General features: G+C 33.0%; 1 protein-coding gene across 1 annotated transcript in view; it reads right to left on the bottom strand.

The window, feature by feature from the left end:
* Nucleotides 1-15,888, bottom strand: part of PCDH15 (protocadherin related 15) — a gene marked incomplete at its 5' end in the record, with an annotated part of 299,765 nt that overhangs the window by 254,122 nt on the left and 29,755 nt on the right. Inside the window, one exon of the mRNA XM_007470315.1 lies at nt 6,252-6,445. Within this exon, the coding sequence (XP_007470377.1) occupies nt 6,252-6,445 (194 nt within the window). The remainder of the gene's footprint in view (nt 1-6,251; nt 6,446-15,888) is intronic.

Raw genomic sequence — 15,888 nt, 5'->3', positions numbered from 1 at the left:
ATTAAGTTTAACTTATAGGTACTATAATGGCTAGATGAAAAGGAAAAATATCAGCAAGTTATAAATTTAGTGTACAAAGAGTCCCACTCTCATATTGTAGGAATACATTAATTGTCAATATGAGGTGGGCCTATTATCCTCCAAGGTGGTGATCTGGTTCCAACAGCCATCCCAAGATATACACTATTGCTTATATTACCCTTCATAATCCTTTTTTTAGTGTCTGTTATTTATCAAGTGATTTAAATATTTTATAAATCTCTTCCTTTTTGCTGCCAGCACATTCTCTATGCATAAGTCTTATAACGTTTATCCTATACCACATTGGTAATAACCCTAGCTGAGTGACGTTGAGCACTGGATTCGTAACCACACATTCCTGGGTTAGAATTTTTATGCTACCACATGTGATCATAGGCAACTGCCTTCTTTCAGTTTCACTATTTCCATCTGATAATTAAGAATAATAATAACATTAAGATTAGCATAAGGATTAAATAAGATTATATGTATGGTGTGTATGTGCACATGTGTGTATGTATATATAAGTATATACACACATAGAAAAACAAATTTATCAGTTATTATTGTTAACTGTTCAAAACAAGGCTTCTTATTCTCTTCTGTGGAATGAACTAAATAAGCTTATATTTACCTTATTAACATCCCTTAAAATATTTTAGACATTTTAATCGCATCTTTTCAATTTTCTTGGCTAAAAACCTACAGGCACAGTATCCCCTCTTGCCTCCCCAGAGTGGAGTGTGGTAGTGTTACGGTTCGGACATATTGGATCAGAATCTTTTGATGTGGGAACACAAATCTACATTTTCCATGGATATACAAGGTTTTTCTCACACACGCTTGATTCAGAAGACCATTGTCCCAGAAGTTCATGGGAAGTATAGCATGTAGACTCACCTGCTTTTTAAGTTAGGAGCCCCGGGGATTCCTCTACAAACTGACCTAAAACTCTCCTTAATAAGCTTGGAGGCAAGAGATTCCCTCACTGATTAACATTTTCTTTTTGACCTAGAACACACCTGTACCCCAAATTCAAAGCTTCTTTTCAAAAAGTTAGAGCCTTCCTGCTTTTGATATTTAGAACTTCAGCTTACTGATGTGGAGTACTTTATAAAATCTTTACCAGAATATGGGTCTCTTTCTGCTCTTAAAACTATAATTTGTACTAAACTTATTGTACTTTGTATATTTCCTTATTTTTCCCCCTTTGAATATTTTCCCATTTTAGAGGGCTAAACTGTTTATATACACAGCACTACAATAAGGACCTCTAACTCAGATGAAGCTTGTGTCTTTGCCACAGAGAAGAAAAATTTTAAATGCAAAACAAAAAGACTATCCCCAAGGCAGAGGACAGTGAACAACTATGGTCCAACATGACCGTCTCCTTCATCTGCCCTTACTCCTTTGCTTCCTTTGCTCCTTTCCACAGTAATTCAAATGCTAGAATTGCTAATCATGTCCCCCACCCCCACAAACACACTCCTGGATCTTAGAGTTATTTGGAAAAGATCATAACTCAAGGTCTTGCATTTTTCATCTTTAACATCCTGACACTTCCCTACAATGTGTTTAAATAAGCACTAACCTTCTTGATAGCTATTGCCTTCTAAAATGCTATCTCCTTTTTATCCCTGATGTCAGCATAGTGTCAGAGTTAGCTTTCCTAATGCCAAGAGTATTAACAATAAAATATCATTAATGCTGTAATAAATAGTAGTAATTCAACAGCATTGATCAAGCACATAATAAAACAGGACAGTCATGAGGTAAATAATAAATTATAATAAATTCTATGTGAACACTTTGTATTACATTTTATAGCTAGTCTTAAATGCGTAAAACTGAGAATCTATATAATACCAATTTTATTTTTGTAATATAGCCAGTATAACGTAGATAACTCTCTATTTCTAAACATAAAAATCGTAAAGTTTTTATTTCGCATTTGGTAATGAGGTCAAAGTAGAACAAGAGAGGTGATGCAACTTCTCAGATAATCGTATGATTTTAAAAGACCCTAGAAACCATCTAGTTTAACTCCCATTTTACAAAAGAGGATTAGAAAATCAGAAAGATTAAGTGACAGATTCAGGGTTATGAAGTTAATTAGCAACAGCAGATAAACTAAAAGGCAAGGCTTCTGTATTCAAAATCTGCCTGTCCTTTCTCCCCACATCCTACAAGAACAAAAGTGGGAGGGAAATTGAAGACATCTTAGTTATCTGATGTGTGTTTCTGTGCGGAGTATAAAACATCCTTGGTTTGCAATGGAAATCACAAATTTCAAGTCTTTGGATCAGGCTATAATATTACAATCAATTTTAATTATTTATATTATGAATAAAACTTCATCCATAACACTTTGTTTTTAGGAACAAAATAAAATATGAATAAAAAGAGGTTATGAAGATAGACCTAAGAAGCTTTAACTTCAGAAACGGTATAATTTTTAAAAAGATAAAAAGTCATATTTTTGGGATATATTTTTTGGACAATATCATTGTCCATATTTTTTGGACAATAGTACTCAGTGGTACTGAGGTGATGTCCTTGACACTTAGAGGATTGCACAATCTGTATGGTAATTTTCTTTTCAATGTGTCAACATACTCTACAGGGTGTCTATTTGTAACTATATTTCTACGTTGTCTCTAAGATGAAGGTTCTAGGTATTTATATTGCTTTCACTAGTAGACTTAAGACAAAAACCTTATCTTTTCTTCCTTTGTCTCCCACCAACATCACACTAAAAAAGCTGTATTTACATTTCAGTGTTTACAGGTTCTACTTTACTGTTTTGGAAGTACATACAGGAATCCATAGGAGCAAAAATTTCAGACTTAAAGCTAAATAAGACGTCAGAGAAATTTCTCAGGGGAAGTTACAGGGACAAGATGTACTTAGGTACATGGTGTTGAGAGGAAACTGAAGGGGACACAGGCAGAAGTCTAACTAGACTTCTAATTAGAAGAGGTTTTCAACACTAGAGAGAACAGTGGCTTGGACTGCTATGTTAATAATGAAAGTAGGGGGATTTGTTGGTTTCTGAGTATGTTTTTAGGGTAGAGCTTAGAGTTGTTGCTCAAGATTATATTTGGAGTTTGAATGAAGGATAAGCATTGAGGATGGCTCCAGGGATCTTCGGCCAAAGTGACTGCAAGTTTGGAGATGCTTTATACCTACCACATATTGGACACTGAAGTCACCAAGCATTTTGACAAACATACTGTTGAAATGAATGCCAAGCAGACTAGAACTAAACTCCTCCACAGTGACCTGCAGGTCTGTAGATAACAGTGGGAGATGAGTATTTTCCTCTATAGAGGAAAATACTATTGATCTCTTAAGAATTCTTAATCTTTGGGATTGATTTTGGTAAATCATATTTTCTTGAAAAATTATCCATTTCATCCATCTTTTCAAGCTTTTACATCTATTAAAGCAAAGTGGTCTTTTAATGATTCTTTCCATTTCTTCTGTTTCTATGTTTTTTCCCTCTCAGAATTTATTAGGTAAAGTTGCACTTTCTCCCACTTTTTTTGATTAGTTTTGCTGATAGTTTATAAATTTATTTATGTTTTTATTTATTTATATTTCAAAGAACCAAATTTGGATTTATTGGCTTTAGAGATGTCTACAACTAATTCATAGGCATCAAACTTATGAATTCATTTTTGTGTTTCTTGTGGGTTTTGTTTATTTCACTTATGAAGTAACATAACAACTATATAAAGCCTTCACAAAAGTTTCTCAAAAAGAAAAGCATGGACTAATTTCACTAAATAAAATACCAACAAATATAATCCAGCAGTTTATTTCAAGATTAAAATACCAAGGCCTACTTGGATTTATATCAGGAATGAAAAATAGATTTATTATAGGAACTGTATTAAGATCAATCATCCTAGCACTGGCTCAAAAAGAAAATTCATTATTGTCTTCATAGCTGAGGATATTTATTTGACTTGAATAAATGACCATTCTTATTTTTAAAAAGTCAATAAAATAAGAATAGAAGAATGCTTTCTTAACATAATATGTTTTTTAACCATAAACCAATATAATAGGGAAATGTGGGAGGTATTCCCACTCAAATCAAAGTCAAGACAAGCATTTTTATTGGAAGTACTAGCAAATGAAATTAAAGGGAAGAAAAAAATAGTAAGACATCAAACTATCACTACTTATAAAATATATTCTTGGATAACGTAGGAACACGAACTGGAAAACTACAAAAACATAAGAGAATTAAATAAGAAAGTGGGTTAAAATTAATATAGATTAACAGCTTTTACATATGTGTCAACCAATTACAAGAATGAGGAAGAAGTCTATTTACAATAACACCAAAAGATGAGAAACAACCCAACAAAAAAATGTATAGGACATATATAAAGAAAATATTTTTAAAATAAAATCTACTAAAGGACACAAAAGAAAACATGGACAAATGAAGAGACAGAAAGTTCTTAGACAGAAAGATTCAAAACCAACAATGTATAATTTAATCCTAAGTAATTAATTTATAAATTTAATGTGTTGCTAATAAAAATATGGTAAAAGAAACATACTTAAGTAGCTTATATAAAGTCAAAGAAAAAAATTAACAAAGAGTAACCAGGAAATTGTTAAGGAAGAAAATCAATGAGTTAAGTTCACACCACTGTTATAAAGCATAGTTTAAAATCTTAACAATTAAGATTATGTGATAATAGCTCATAAAAAAAATAGGTGAACTAATGGAATAGTGGAGAAAGTCTAGAATCACATTCAAATACATAAGCAAAGATATAATAAATGTAACATCTCAAATTAATGAGTAAAAAGATGAACCAACCGATATATTATGTGAAAAATGGCATAGGTGCCCGAAAAAAAAAAATACTGCTGGATCAATACCTCTTATTGTACAGTAGGATAAATCCCAAATGCAACAAAGATTTAAACATACAATATGAATACACAAAGTCACTAGTACAAAACACAGAATAATTGTAACCTGGGTTTAACAAATCAATAGAAAGATGGGCAAATATTGTGAACACAGAATTCACAGAAAAGGTAATAAAAGTAGAAAACATAGGAAATATACTCAAACTCACTCATAAGCAAATGGATAAAAAAATAAATACTATTTTTTTTAACCTATCAGGCTGGCAAAAATCCAGAAGTTTGATATGACACACACTAGGGAGACTGTTTAGAATTAGCCATACTCAGACCAGGCAGTTAGAACTGAAAATTGTTATAAGCCCCATAGAATACAATTTGGTAGTTCTCTCTAAAACTTACAATTGTATGAACCCTTTGGTCTAACTTCTGGGAACTTACTGTATTGATATATACTGCCACACATTCAAAATGATGTGTGTTCGATGTTACTTATTTCTTCATTGTCTGTTAAAGAGACTGACATGTAAAGTCTATCAACAGTGGGTTGCTTAAACTGTATTACATATATATGAAGGAATATTATATAGCTGTGATAAAAAGTTTTAAGGGAATTATCCAGTATTCATCTGGAAAGAACCCTAAGATACACTGTGAGGGTGAAAAATAAACCAGCAAGGTTTAGCAATGTATTAATATTAACTTCATATTTTCTTAAAATGCATACTGAAAATCTGGAAACAAACAAGAAATCAATAAAAGGGGTATCTCAAGGATATCTCTTGGCGGGGGCAGATAGATGTAGTTGTAACAGTTGGAAATCTTTTTACTTTTTTCTCTCTTACTGTCTCTCTCTCATATATATCTATGAGATTATACATACACAAATATATAGATTTTCTAGATAAATTGTATATGTGTATAAAAATTTTTTAAATAATTACTCTGACACTGAGAGATGGCCTCAAAACCCTGAGACATCACGTGTTACACGTTATCCGTGACCTCTATGAGCAGCCTTGCTTTTCACTAATACAGCGGACACATGCCTCTAATATTTCCCAGTTCCCACTCCCCCTCCCAACAGAGACTTGCATCCTTCACATCTGTGAAATCACAGTTAATTATTTTGTGGTTTAATCTTGACTTTATTGTACTTTTCCCACAATTTGACCAAAGAAGAATATGCAGTTCCTGAGAATCCAGTCTCTCTGATTTTCTGATCTAATTTAGGTGTTTATAAGATAAAAGAATGCTTGTGACACGTCTTAAACTTAATTTGGGGGTTTAAACTGGAGTGATGAAAAGACTGCATTGCTTCTGATATAAATTACCTTCTCTCTGCTGGAGGAGCATTATCCGCTGCTTGGATGGTAAGTGCATAAGTCCGCCCAACTATCAATTCCACCCCTGGAGCGATGGTGATAAGCCCTGTTGTTTTATTGATGATGAAGTCTCCCTGAGCCCCAACCAGTATTTCATATGTGATCTCCCCGTTTGACCCTTCGTCTGCGTCGACTGCAGTGAGCTGGAATTGAAAATAACAACATAAATCCTCTTGGGACTCAACTTTTCACCATTGTGTCATTTTTTTTCACCCAACAAAAGAAGCTTGCTTTCAAGCATTCACACACAAAGTAAGTAAAAAAAGTTCCCTCAGCATGTACACTCTTGTTTTCTTGAATTGAGGCTACTGTGTTCTAATGCTGAAGCAATCACATCAGGAAAGAATTGTTTGTTCTTGTGAGAGTGATAAAAGATTTTGAATCTTGAAGACTATTTTAATTTCCTAAAGCAAAAAAAAAAAAAAAAAAAAAAAAAGGAAAGCCTGTCCCTATAGGAATTTTTTTTTCTCTGTCTTATCACCTGTTCTTGACACATAAACACATATTAATAAGGACGGAGGTCTGGAAAAACTGAATTGCTTTTATTATTCCCATCCTTCCTTTGCTCTAATTTTTTCCAGTCGTAATGTTTTCCTTCCCATCTCCCAGGGATTCTCTTGTCCTGTAATTCTTTTTACTTACACATGGGTTTAGCAAAAATTCTTATAATCTTGTTCACAATGACTTATAAAGGATTGATAAGGCTTAGAGTATTACCTTTTCTAAAGCAAACAAATGTATCTCCAATTGTAGAATATCTAATTAGAAAATAAGAATATCAAGCCCAAGAAATTTTTTTTTTGAGAAAAGGGATTCAATTTAGAGTCCCTGATATAATACCACATGAGCATCTGTAAGGCTAAGTTGCGCATATTCATAATCATTTTGGAGCAAATTATATGCAATAGTTAAAGACTATTTTGGGTCATTAGATATGAAAAGAGAATAACCATTATTAACTTCATAAAGCCAAATTAAGGTCATTATGATTTAATATGTAAATAAGCCTCATGGACTTCCTAATAAATATAAATTTACTTAAGGGGGCAAAAAGAAAACAAAGATTCTACTGGGAAATCTTATAATACGCATTTTACAAAGAGTCACAGAATTTTCTGTTTTCATCCTTTGACAGATAAAGAAAAGAAAGCTGGCCTCAGTTTACACATAAGAGGAAAGCAAAAATTTCCTGTTAATAAAACACACACGGTTGTAATAAATAAAGCTGCAGGAAAAAAATTTCTTATTTATTGACATTATGTATTTCTTATCCATGAGTTTCACTTCTATAAAGTAGCAGTTCTTTGTCATCCACAGACATCTTTGGGCAGCTATTGGACATTTTGGTGCACTTTCTCAGATAAAATGCAAGTGTACACATTTACCTTGAAACTTAAATTCAATTTCAGAAATGCTGTGTTAATTAATGGCCCATTCAAAGGATCATGTTAACTATCCTAATGAAATGTAAACAAAGTACTTTACGCACCTCATCGTGCTTAAGGGGATATACTGTGTGTGCATAGCCTATTTCTATTTTTATTATACACTGCATTTAGAATGATAATGTGCATAGAAATAGCAGCAACAAAAATAATTGAGAGAAAAAAAGGAAATTTGAAAGAGAGGCATAAATTCAGCTAAGTCTGAGACTGGGTATTTGGGGGTGAACAGATGTGGCTGCCAGAAGGAAAGGCATTTCATGAAACGACTTTGGGACTTACGTGAGGATGACAGACATATTCCTAAAGGCAAAGGAGAAGGAAACAATTTGCAGAAACAGTCAGAATGAATGATATATATTTATGGAGAACTATTCAAGCCAGACAAACTCATTCTCTTTTGTGTGTGGATAAAATTAGAAAATTAGAGGACAGGGGTAGCAGAGGCGAAATCAATTTTGATTACAGTAAATCACTTAACACAATGTCTCAGGAAATCCTAATTAAAATTTAGCTCAAACTGGATTCAATATTAACATTCTTCCTGGGACTGAAATCGGCTAAAGGAATTTAGTGATAAATGGCAATGCATCAAGTTAAGAAGAAGTGTTGAGAAACGTGCTTAAGGGATATAGGTATTATGGTTGGTCTTATTTAACATTTTCATAAATTATATTGTAAAAGAGAAAGCTGGATGATAATTAAATTGAAAAAGGCACCTGTGTGGGAGGTGCTGTAAATACCAAACAGTACTGCAAAGCACAGGTGATAGAAACAACCCCAAAACTGCAGAGTCAGCCAACCACAGATAAGATAATATATTCAGGGAATACAACTAGTGCCAAATAAATCATTAGCAAGTAGGAAGTTTAACAAATAAGCCAAAAAATGAATTCTATGTTTGTTACTCAAATAGCTTTATACAAATTTTCAGACTTTCAACACTAAGTAATAAAAGAGTGGGTCAAGAATCCATTTAATTGAGTCCCTATATATGTAAACAAAAATATTTTAAAGGAATTACTGGCGGTCCAAGATTACGAAAAGAGCTGAGACACTGACTCAGAATACCCTGAAAATGGTAACATATTGTGAAAAACCCTGAAACTAAACTATGGTGGGGATTTAATTCAATAACAACTCAATGATCTTGTGATCAGTGGTCTATGAGATTATAGGTATATAAAGCCCATTCCTAATTTAGTGGGAAAATCTGCCCCGTAAATAAAAATGCTTTAATTTTTTTTTCATCTTCCAGTGCATTTTAATCAAACTTCCATCATCAGAAGAGTTCTTCTAGCATACAGTGTTAGGATGGGCATGTTGACTTGGTCCTACAAATGGAATATCCACAGATTTGCACTTCAAACGTGTATGAAAAATAAAATATATAATATTTAGCTGTATAAATTTCCCCACTAATCATGTTATCTTTAAAATAAATTACTACCTCTGTCCAATAAATTAAGCAGCCTGGAGTCACTAAGCAGACATCAGCCAAATGACATCCATTTCTTGAAAACATTCTGGGGGAAATACTGGAGACAGTCAAATGCTTACACAGGAGTCAACATGAATTAAAACTAGCACATTCAAAAAAAAAAATCTACAACATTATTGAGAGAAATTTAAAAGTATGTGGAAAGACAGTCCATGTTCACGGATATAAAAACTCAATATTTTAAGATGGAAATTCTTTAAATTTATTTTATTTATAGATTCAGTGTAACCCCTATCAAAATTCTATCAGGCTTTTTGGTGGAAATTGTCAAGTTAATCCCCAAATTATATGGAAATACAAGGGACCTAGAATAGCCACCATTTTAGAAAAGAAAAACAATGAAGAAGGAATTACACTATCAATTTGAAAACACACTATCTACCCACAGCAATCAAGATGTAGCTTCGATATTAGTTAGACATACAGATTAACAGAAGTCCAGAAGTAACCTCTTACATTTATAGCTAACTGACTTACAACAAAGATACCAAGGTAATTTATGGGGAAAAGATCATTTTTTGAATAAAACCTGCTGAGATATTTATATGCAAAAGATTTTTTTTAATGAACAGAGACCTTTACCTCACAGCATATGCAATATTAATTAAAAATGGATCATCTAAATGTAAAATGTAAAAGCTATAAAACTCATAGCAGGTGATATAGGAGAAAATCTTCATGAACTCTTGTTGGCAAAAGTTTCTTAGATGTGACACTAACAGCATGATACACAAAAATAGAAAATATCTGCAAATCATATAGCTGATAAGGGACTTGTATTCAGAATTTAATGAATATCAGCCATTTCAACAAAATATATTTGATATAATAAAACTTCAATATAATTAAAGTCTGCAACACGAGTGAGTAAACTATATATTTTAAGAATCATTATTTTGGTTATAAGTTTTGATTCTAATGCAAACGGGTTTAGGTAAGAAACTGTATGATCTTTAGTAAAGTTAAATTGTTTTAATATAAGACAGAATTATCCACAAATGTAAGAGTATATTTACAATTTTGAAAGGTTTGCTCAACAAATCTTTATCTGGTATTTGCTTAAAATACTAAACCCCACTAAGACCTTAAATAAATATACCCTCAAACTTTAATCATGATATCACAAACACACATATACATACACACATATACTTACCACAGAGAACAATATCATTATTTGACATACAATAAATTGTCAAAGTCATTAAAATACTACACAGACTTATCCTAATTTTGTTTATAATATTGGAAATTATAAAAATAATTTTAACATATAATTCTATATGTAATGTTTATATGTCCTCCACAGGGTACTAAATAATATACAGGGCACATAGAGATATACACAGATAAGGCAGTAAAGGATATTATCATAAATGCTTTATATAATTCATGAGAATGAATTGATATTAATAATAACTGGATGACTTTATACAAGATTAATCATTTACAATGCACATATGGAAGTAGTTTATATAACCAATTTAATACAGCTGCTACTATTAGTAGCAACATTTTAAAGAGTAGAATACTGAAGTACAGAAGGATAAGCTATTTGTGCAAGGTTACATAGGGTACAAAGTGACAGAAAGGGACACAACTGGTTAGTCTGGTTCCAGATACTATTATCCTTATTTAAAAAATAATTTTTGTATTTTTAAAAAATTTTTATTGGAGTATACTTGATTTAAAATGTTGGTAACAGATACTATTATCTTTAAATTGGATTTAACATCAACTTTGCCACTTACAAACTTTGTGAATTTGGACCAATTTTTTTATCAATGTACTAGCTCAAATTCTTTATAAAATCAGTCTGTGAACAAGGAATATTTTCATGGTAATTTCTAGCTCTAATATTCAATGACTTGTGACACAGCATTAGTAATCAGGAATGTTTTCAATGTAATGTATTTTTCCATATTAAGAGCAGTAAAGGGATAGCCTGGCTGAGGCTAAAAAGTTAGAGACTGTTTTGAGAAAGGGCTATGGGAGGTAACACTTCATGTGTGGCAGAGAGAATTCTTAAGCCAAATAGAACGCATTTCTAGAATGAGACTCTTTCTAAACTAATTGAGAGCAAATTAATTGAGGCAATAAATTCAATGAATATTTGGTGAATCCCTACTATGTGGAAGTCATTGTGCTGACCACTGGTGGTTAGAGATCACTAAAAGGAATTTATGGTTCAGTAGGTTAGACAGAGATGTAAAAGCTAACTTTAATGCAAGGCACAGTAAAATGTATGGGAGATAGAATTGCCACCTAGATATGTGGGAGTATGATGGAAAGAACAATGAATTCTGACTTGCTATGAAAATAAAGACTTTATTTAAAAAATAACATTTGAACTGTGTGTAAAAGAATGAAAAAAGGTATAATTTGGATTAAATTTTAAAACCTGAGAGAGATATCAATAGGCATAGAACAGGAAAGATATTCTATGCTGAAATTAAATGCAACAAACCTTCTATATAATCTCAAAGTTGGTTACATGGAGAGATGTAGCATGAGATGAAACAAAAATACCTGAAGTATTACATAGCTGTCCTTGACTACATGGTGTGGAGATTAGACTCTTCCTTCAGTAGGATAAGGACCTATTTTGACTTGTGTCTGTTTCAGAATAATCATTTGTAGCAGTGAGGTGGGGAACCTGCAAAAATACGGTTGTCAGAGTCAACTATAGCAGCCTAACTTATTGCAGTGCATGGGCATGGAAAAGGAAATGATGACAGACAGGTACATTTTGAAACAGCATTTTCAGAAACCGGACAATCGGACAATCACTGGCATGTATGCAGGTGAAGGAGGGAGAAAAGAAACATGACTACAGTTGCTGGCCTGAAGCCAGGGTAATCCAAGATCAATTGGGCTCTTCAAAATATAATTGCCTCCAAAGAAGACAGGTTATGTATGTTTGAGTCTGTGTGAGAGTGTGTGTGTGTGTGTGTGAGAGTGTGTGTGTGTGTGTGTGTGTTTCTGTATTGTAAGAAAGATAATATATTAGTCAATTTATCTCAGAGTATGTCCAGTTTTAGCTGCCTGTCAAATATCCACCTTTCCATGTCCAACAGATACCTTGCCATGTCCAACAGCTTGATGCTCAGGTCATCACAGGACATTTAACTTTGGGTGACATGAGTACACATAAAAGTGATGACTGAAAACTTGGGAATAGATGAAAGAGAGGAAATTTATATATTGATTTTCAGAAAATGTTAATATTGAAAGATTGAGAATTGAACAAGAAGCCAGCAAGAAGTCCCTCAGCCACCAGACAGCTAGGATGAGAACCAGGGAGGTTTTCCAAAAAAGGGTAAATTTGAGAGTTTTACATAGATTAAGTATGGAGAAATATTTACTTCTGTATTTGACTCATTAGAATTATGATTTTAGTAGTATGATGTGAGCGGAGGCCAGATTTATAACTATGTATTAATTATGCATAAATACAGGATGAAATAATAAATTATCTAGATTTATCAATCCAAATGCTTAAATACATCAGAGTTGGAATATCAGAGTTAGATAGTAGCATGAAATCTTATCTGGGCAGAGTGTTTAGACCACGGCATAGGAGGATTTAAAAATGCTATAGGCCAAAGGGAAAGAATCAATAGAGAGGAAGAGAGTATTGTAGTAAAATAAAATTGAAAGAATGGAATAACTAGTGAGCACAGGTGAAGGTGAGGGGAAGGGGTGGACTTTAAAGCAGTGAAGAGGAGTAAGAAACATGAAAAACCAAAGTAAGAACTGAAAAACAAGAAATATGGGAAGAGGTGCGGGTGACAATCAAAGGACGCCGCTCCATGAGGGACACCATCTTACTAAATTAAGATTCCATTTTTCAGAGGGTACAAAAATATTGTTAAGGTTTAAGGCAGTTTTTCTCAAAATTAGCTACATATTAGAGCTGCTTTGTTTTATTAAATAAAATCTCTCCAAGTGACTCTACTATGTGTTAATATATCATTTAAATAAAAATATTTCAGGGTGTAGTCCAGGCATCAATATTTTTTAAAGTTTCTCAGGTAGAACTCTAATACTCAGGACTAAGAACCATTGATTTAAGAGAATTGTAAAAGTCTACGAATAGCATCTTTGGAGTACAGACAGGATAGCTAACTACAAATAGTAAAATCTACATCTTTAAAATATTAATACTATATATAAAAATCTATATCTCTAATATAGAGCAACTGGTCTTTCAAGAAAACTAGCAATGTGTGAATGAGACCTTAAGACAACAGAGTGAGATATCATTTAGAGTCAACCTGGAAGATTTCATTGATGGCCTACAAAATTGTCTTTTGTGCAGGAAAAAATACACTGCATGAACTGAAGAAAAGAATCATACTCACTCATGCCAGTAATTTCTCTCTTAACACAAGATGTGCTCATAACCTGATTACACTTAATTTTCAGTTGTGAAAGATGCAGCTGCTGTTTTAATGGCAGTGCTCCCATAAGTGTATTTCACGAACCATACATGTCAGAATCACCTTGTTCCTTTTTACAATAAGCAAGCATAATAGATATAAAGTCAGAAGGTTAGTTTATAACTGAGAACTTTTAACAAGAACCTGGGTAGTACTCACATTTTTATGACCAACCGATCCACACTTGTGGACAAGGAGAGCTACCTCATAATAAGAAGACAGTAGACTCAAATAATTATGTACTTACATCAGGCCAAGATAGTCTCATGTCTACACTGAAAATGATCTGATTATAATACTTAAAATCTGTTTTCCAAGGCTCTCTTTGCTGGAGAGTGCTCATTGTCTCCTTTGTTTCTAACACTTTCACTCCTTTTGACAACAGATTACTAACCAAAGAGGAAACCAGTTGATCTTCTGTGGAGTTAGTGAGGAAAGGCAGGTTATTGAATGGTTAGTGATGAATGGAGCTTAAGAACCCATTTTATGTCCCTTAAAATGCAGTTGCAGATCACGGTTCTGAATTATTTTGCTCTGTTTTACATTTTTTCTCTCACTGGGAAATCTATTTCCTTTTATTTCTAGGCCCTTGGAGGATGTTTTATAGCCACACCACTCTTTTACCACATACCAGAATAACATTAAAAATACTAATTAAAAAGCTTCATTTCTTGGCATTTAAATAAGTTAAGAAATTAGAGGCACATAGACAAAAACAACAATCTATGTTCAAATAGATTTTCAAAGGGAAATATATAAAATATGACTCTTTAAAGGCAAGGCAAAAAGTGTTTTATAAAGGGATACATAAGGGAAATTAACTCTTGTAGACTGCAAATGCCAGAAATAAGCTTTTGATCACCCAAGGCAAACATCTTTGAGATACGGTTCCACCACATAACTGCTATCGTTTTCTTAGTTACACTTTCCAGTTCCCTGCTGGGGGGTTTTCTGTATAAACTTACTTTTATTTCCAGTTATGTTATTATAGAGATGAGAATCAGATCTAATTAAATAAGAACATGACAATAATTTTCATTCCTTTATCTGTATAAACCATAATTTTACTCCCTATGAAAGAGTGCTTCAGTAAAGATAAATGTAGATCTCTAGGTCCATCAAGTCACTAGAAATAAGACCAATACACTTATGCCTCTCCATTCATTCAGATCTACTTGTTTACAGATCTTTCTTTCTTTCATCCTCAAATAAACATTTATTAAGCATCTACTAGTTTAGGCATGTACTATATGCCAGGCACTATGGATACACAGACTATGGATACAGAAACAAATTATAGTTGTGCCCTCAAGACAAATGGGTAAAAAAGGTGGATTTCATCAATATGACAAATGCCATAACCAAGATATGAATAAAATGTACTGTGGCTGTTTGAAACCTTTTCCCCACTACCCACATACATGGAAGAGGACATTCACATGGATGCACTTTTAGGTGAATTTTCAGTGCTCAGTCTATAATGTTACCCCTTCCTATATCACTGAAGAAAGCACATCTTAATCCAATAAATAAAATAGGGGTAGCATTGAATTATCTCTAATTTATATTAACAATTATATCATACAAAATAGGCAATAAATCATCCTTTGAACAAATATTTACTGCATGGCTAGTATGTCTGGCATGTGCTGGTATTAGAGTAGCAAACAAGACAGATGGCCACTGATGGAGTTTTCAGTTCGGGGTGGGGACAAGAAGAAAAGAAGATAATTTTAGTTGGTCATATTGGCTATGAAAGTGATGAGAGAAAGTTACAGAATAAGAATGTGTGACGGGGTGTGTATATGTATGTGTGTATGCTGGGAGGCTATTGACACTAAGCTGTTAGGAAAGTTTCTCTGAGGAGGTGATATTTTGAGCTGGGTCCTAAATGATGAGAGTGAATTAGTCTTGTAAAAGATCAGATAAGAAGTGTTCTTGGTTAACAGAAAATAGTATACAAAAGCCATGAGACATATTGTTAACTATTTCTTCCCATACATTTCACACTGATGAGGACACACCACTTCATAGTATCTTGGCTAGAAACTACTGTTATTGGTGGGTTGCAAGAACAGGAACTATTAAGGAAGAAGAATTACTAGGAATTATCTACTGAAAACTACCAAGGAATGCTTCCTCACAAAGTAAAAAGTCTAAAGAATAGGAGAAAGTAATCAAGCTATAAATAGAAGGGAAAG

The sequence above is a fragment of the Lipotes vexillifer genome, unplaced genomic scaffold (genome assembly GCF_000442215.2).
Source record: "Lipotes vexillifer unplaced genomic scaffold, Lipotes_vexillifer_v1.1 scaffold690, whole genome shotgun sequence".
NCBI classification, from domain to species: Eukaryota; Metazoa; Chordata; class Mammalia; order Artiodactyla; family Lipotidae; genus Lipotes; species Lipotes vexillifer.
This window is presented reverse-complemented; position numbering and strand designations above follow the sequence as displayed.